The sequence below is a fragment of the Rhagoletis zephyria genome, unplaced genomic scaffold (genome assembly GCF_001687245.7).
Source record: "Rhagoletis zephyria isolate East Lansing unplaced genomic scaffold, Rhagoletis_zephyria_1.1 Rzeph_scaffold_24614, whole genome shotgun sequence".
In the NCBI taxonomy this organism is placed as follows: Eukaryota; Metazoa; Arthropoda; class Insecta; order Diptera; family Tephritidae; genus Rhagoletis; species Rhagoletis zephyria.
Window position 1 is genome coordinate 352 of NW_016181672.1, and position 5,719 is coordinate 6,070.

The 5,719-nt window shown below is 51.4% G+C and overlaps 1 protein-coding gene across 1 annotated transcript; it reads right to left on the reverse strand.

The window, feature by feature from the left end:
- Positions 1-283: 283 nt before the first annotated feature.
- LOC108381977 (glycine-rich cell wall structural protein 1.8-like) lies at positions 284-5,476 on the reverse strand (the record flags this gene model as incomplete). The annotated part of the gene is made up of 4 exons (XM_017638373.1): positions 5,413-5,476; positions 5,258-5,340; positions 5,039-5,192; positions 284-1,075 (listed from the first exon to the last, which is right to left on the reverse strand). Coding segments are annotated over exons 1-4 (1,093 nt in total), but the record flags the coding sequence as incomplete, so codon positions are not given.
- Between the last annotated feature and the right edge of the window lie 243 nt (positions 5,477-5,719).

Below are 5,719 nucleotides of genomic sequence, written 5' to 3' on the forward strand. Positions count from 1 at the left end.
AGTTCTACTCCAGCTCGGTGGCGAACAGCCCCTCGCAGATACTGAAGTTGAATCAATCACTGCTTCGTTTCAAGGCCACCCAGCCCTCCTTTCCGCAGTCCTTCTGCAGCGAGCCCTGTGGCCCCGGTCAGGCGAAGCTCAAACTGGAGGGGGACACCTGCTGTTGGCTGTGCACCAACTGCTCCCAGTACCAGTACCTGCCCAATGAGTTCACCTGCGCCGACTGTCCGCAGGGGACGCTTCCGGACGAGGAGGGCGGCAAGCGGCGCTGTGTGCCCCTCACCCCGCTGCACCTGTCCCTCTCCAACTGGTGGACCATCGTCTCGATGGGCATCGCCACGGCGGGCATGCTGGCCACCGTCTCCACCTGGCTGGTTTTCTGCCGCTTCGCCGAGACGCCGGTGATCAAGGCGGCCGGCCGCGAACTCAGCCACCTCCACCTGGCCGGCATCCTCCTCTCCTTCGCCATGACCTTCGTCATCATTTCCCGCCCCTCCCCTCTTTCCTGCTCCCTCAACCGCTTCCTCCTCGGCTTCTGCTACACCGTCTGCTACTCGGCCATCGTCACGAAGACCAATCGGATCGCGCGCATCTTCCGCCACCGCTCGACGGCCAAGCCGCGCTTCACCTCGCCGCGCTCTCAGCTGGTCATAACCGGTCTGCTGATAGCCATCGAGGTGGCCATCAACGTCGCCTGGATCCTCTACGACCCGCCCACCACCGAGTTCGTCTACCCTGCCCGTGACAAGGCGGTGCTCATCTGCTCCGGCTCCGAACGGACCTCCTACCTCCTCGGCCTGCTCTACCCTCTGGTTCTCATCGGTTTCTGCACGGTGTACGCCTTCAAGACGCGCAAGTGCCCGGAGGGCTTCAACGAGGCGCGCTACATTACCTTCACCAATTACACTACCTGCGTCGTCTGGCTGACCTTCCTGCCGATGTTCGTCCTCCTGGGCACCATCACCGAGGTCCGCTACCTCCTCATCTGCTCGCTGATGAGTCTCAGCGGAACGGTGCAGCTCAGCTGTCTCTTTGTGCCAAAGGTAAGTGCTGGGATTGTAGTGATAAAGCTGAACTAAAAGTTTTAATTACTTATTTAAAAACTACTGTTTTTATCTTGAAAACGATGATTGAGCAGATGTACATTGCCCTGCTGAAGCCGGAGAAAAATACCCGCGNACCCGCTGGTCCTCATCGGTTTCTGCACGGTGTACGCCTTCAAAACGCGCAAGTGCCCGGAAGGCTTCAACGAGGCGCGCTACATTACCTTCACCAACTACACCACCTGCGTCGTTTGGCTGACCTTCCTGCCGATGTTCGTCCTCCTGGGCACCATCACCGAGGTCCGCTACCTCCTCATCTGCTCGCTGATGAGTCTCAGCGGAACGGTGCAGCTCAGCTGTCTCTTTGTGCCAAAGGTAAGTGCTGGGATTGTAGTGATAAAGCTGAACTAAAAGTTTTAATTACTTATTTAAAAACTACTGTTTTTATCTTGAAAACGATGATTGAGCAGATGTACATTGCCCTGCTGAAGCCGGAGAAAAATACCCGCGAGACGGTGATGTGCGGCGGGCACTACAGCCGAGCACTGTACAGCAACTCAGTGACCACCTCATCCAGTGCGACCATCAACCGGAAGGGAGGTGGAGGAGGAGGAGGGCTAGCCAACCACTCGGGCNTTCCTGCCGATGTTCGTCCTCCTGGGCACCATCACCGAGGTCCGCTACCTGCTCATCTGCTCGCTGATGAGTCTCAGCGGGACAGTGCAGCTTAGCTGTCTCTTTGTGCCAAAGGTAAGTGCTGGTGATGTAGTAAAGTTAATAGAGCCTAACTAAAAGTTTTAATTTCCCATTGTAAAACTACTGTTCCTATATTGAAAACTGTAATGAGCAGATGTACATTGCCTTGCTGAAGCCGGAGAAAAATACCCGCGAGACGGTGATGTGCGGCGGCCACTACAGCCGAGCACTGTACAGCAACTCGGTGACCACCTCATCCAGTGCGACCATCAACCGGAAAGGAGGAGGGGGAGGAGGGCTGGCCAACCACTCGGGTNTGTACAGCAACTCAGTGACCACCTCATCCAGTGCGACCATCAACCGGAAGGGAGGTGGAGGAGGAGGAGGGCTAGCCAACCACTCGGGCGGAAGCTCATCGGCGCCGGGTAACCTCCAGCACAAGAGCAGCAATGGCAATCGTGGCCGCCATCTGGGGCAGGGCAACAACTCCGCCATTATCTCCAATGAGGCGTCGAGCAACTCCAGCGAGCTGGACACGACCACCACCACAGCGGCGATGCACAATGAGGCCTGTAAGCAGCTTTCCTCGCGGGACAGTCAGCTGGAGAGCACCAGCGTCGGTGGGGAGAGCATCACTGCCGGTGGTGGTGGTGGGGAGGGCAGCGTTTACCAGCTGACCAGTCAGAATGGAGGTAGTGCTAATGTTTTGATGGGTAATTCAGCAACCAACAACCCCAACACTTCTTCCACAACTCACAACTACTACCGACCTAATGCACACAAGCGCATTCGCTCTAGTGGATCAACCGTTTCAGAACGGGCTTTGCGCAGTTCCAGCGCCTGCTCTGCTCGCAGCAATGGTGAGAGTGCCTGTGCTGGCATTGGCAATGGCCGACGAGAGGTATGGCCGGGCAAGGTGCAGCAAAACTTAGATTCTTCAGCAGGTGTGGCAGTTGAGCCTTTTCCTCCTCTGCACCGGCGGAAGATCTCACTGGGCATCTCCAGTCGCCCGGGCACTCCTCCTCCTCTTCTCCCAATTCCCGTTCAGCGGTCATCAACGCTGCTCGATGACACCGCCTCTCCATCACCACCCGAGGTTTCTCCGTTGACCTCTCCGGTGTCACTACTCATCTCATCACCGCCCTCAACACCGCCCCCTCTTCCTCTTTCCACCACGACCATCCCTTTCACGCCCGACTCACCCTCCTCCATATCACCTTCAACACTTCGTCCTCTGCTGACGCTGTCCGCATCACCACCGCCGCCGTCACCTTCCTCTCCTTCCTCCTCCTCCTTCACCAACGGTCACTTTGTCCTCGCCTCGCCGTCCCGAGTTCCCAACGGCGTCGGGGAGACAATTGGCGCCCTTTCCAGTTACACTATTGATTTAGCACTAGAACAGCTGAACAACAATAACAACAACAACAACAACAACAACAACAACAACACTGCCGTCTGCCAATTTCGAGGCGCCAACTCTACCTCCTCACCGGTTCTTGCCACCACCACCACCAGTCCTCAACGAAACGGTGGCCTGACTATAGCGGTGAACGGCGGAACGATCAGCTCCACTAAACAGCACCTCAGGACACACCACACCAAAGCCGTCCTGGAGAATGGCCACGAGCGGTGGCCCTCGGTGAGAGTGCTGCAGGAAGTTGGTGCATCGGAGATGGTAGCTGCTGCAAAGACCAATGGAGTCAGCTGCAAGAAGAGATAACTCCACTATGACCACACACACATTCCCTGACATAATCTGACATAATCTGATCATCGCCTTCATCATCCCTCGTCTCATTGATTCCCTTACAATTTCAGTATTTTTGCATCCTTTTTGTTAAGTGTGTTCTGTTAAGTATTTTTAACAACAACAAAAAACTTGAATGTGATTGTGAAGAAGACGCCAAGGCAAAGACTTATTATTAATATTTTAACCGATGTTTTATGTTATGTTATTTTTTGTAACAATAAAAAACTGAACAGTTTAAAAAACGTTGCAATTGCAAAAAGTAGTTTTTATTTCATTCATGACAAGAAAGGTAAAACTTAAAAAGTAGTAGACAAACAAACAAAAGTCAGACAAAGGACAGAAGGTGATGAGGCAGGAGAAAAAAGGAAAAATTTTGTACATAAAAATGGTAATTTTGAGGTCCAGAAAAAGGAGTGCGTTCACAATTTAGGATCGGAAGTAAAAAAAAGTAGGCTAAGGTAGAGGAGGAGGAACTTGGTGAAAATTGACTAAATTTAGAATTTGGCATCGATTGAGTGAGAGAGCAATTTAGTAGATATGGCAAACAAACTGAAACAATTTGGCGCAACTAAAAAATGGAGGTTCAAGAAATAAATAATTTAAATAGGAAAAGGAGTAAGAAATGGAAAAAAGAAGAAAAGTAAACGAGGAGAATTTGTCTGAACTTGTCTGAGCAGAAGATACACACACAGGGAAAGAAGATATAGACACAAATGGCAGACACTCGATGCTGGTGAACTCGAATAAGCCAGTTACCCGGCACCAGCACTTGATAGTGAGTGAGAGGAAAAAAGATAAATGAGGTGAAGAGAGAGAGGTGAAACATTGAGAGATGAAGGGTGATTGATGAGACTGATTCAGAGTTGGGGATGAGTGCTAAGATGAGATTACTGAAGGAGAGGAGGGAGATGTACAGGAGAGGACAGGAAAGAGNGGAGAATTTGTCTGAACTTGTCTGAGCAGAAGATACACACACAGGGAAAGAAGATATAGACACAAATGGCAGACACTCGATGCTGGTGAACTCGAATAAGCCAGTTACCCGGCACCAGCACTTGATAGTGAGTGAGAGGAAAAAAGATAAATGAGGTGAAGAGAGAGAGGTGAAACATTGAGAGATGAAGGGTGATTGATGAGACTGATTCAGAGTTGGGGATGAGTGCTAAGATGAGATTACTGAAGGAGAGGAGGGAGATGTACAGGAGAGGACAGGAAAGAGTGAAGGGAAATGTGGGGATGAGTGAGATGAGGGAAAAAAGGAATTTGCAGTATGGAGACGGAGGGACAGAAAAGATAGAGAGGAAGAAAAAGAGAGGAAAATTTGGAGTTGATGAGCAAGGAAGACGAGGAAGGCTATAAAGTGGAGACCTAGCTAGTCAAAGGTAGGCCAAACTGGTGCACGACTTTGACTGTGATTTGGGGAGACGTAAACGTTGACTAACTTGAAGCTAGTTCTAGTAGCCGCCGCCGCCGCCGCCACCACCGCCTGATGATAATTTGAGATTAGGTGATTAGGTGATAACTATTTATCGGAATTAAGTGAGCTTACCATAGCCGCCACCGCCGCAGTCATCGCCTCCGCCGCCTTTGCTCATGGACTTGCCAAGGTTGCCCAGCATTGACCCTAGGTTGCCCATCATGTCACCCATGCCCTTTCCCATGCCGCCTAGGCCGAGATCGGGAATGTCGAAAGAGATGGTCGTCTGGTGGAAAAAATAAAAGGTTAATGTTTAGGTTTTTGGATTTGTTGTTGTTGTACAACTCTTACCTTCTTCTTCTCACCACCGCAGCCGCCACCACCGCCGCACATCATCATCATTCCACCGCCTCCACCGCCGCCATAACCGCCACCTATTTGGTTTGGGAAAGGGTTAATACAAACGTTGAAGTGGACTCCTCAATGAGTCTTCTAGGGAAACTGACCTCCACCGCCGCCGCCGTAGCCTAGATTTTCAAACGAACAAAATTGATTGATTAGATTTATCATATTGTCATTTAGCTTATCTTCAACTTACCACCACCACCGCCGCCGCCGTAGCCGCCACCAGACGACTGTTCACTCTTCATACTGCGTTGTCGAGTTAAGAAGTTGAGAAGTTCGGGAGTTGTCGGTGCGTCAATGAATGGAATGATTGGGAAGAGGAGGGGAGGATGGATTAAGGGGAGGCGAAAGAGAGTGAGAGTGGGGAAAAGTGAGGTGAGAGCGGGTGCGAAAAAGAAAGAAGACGTG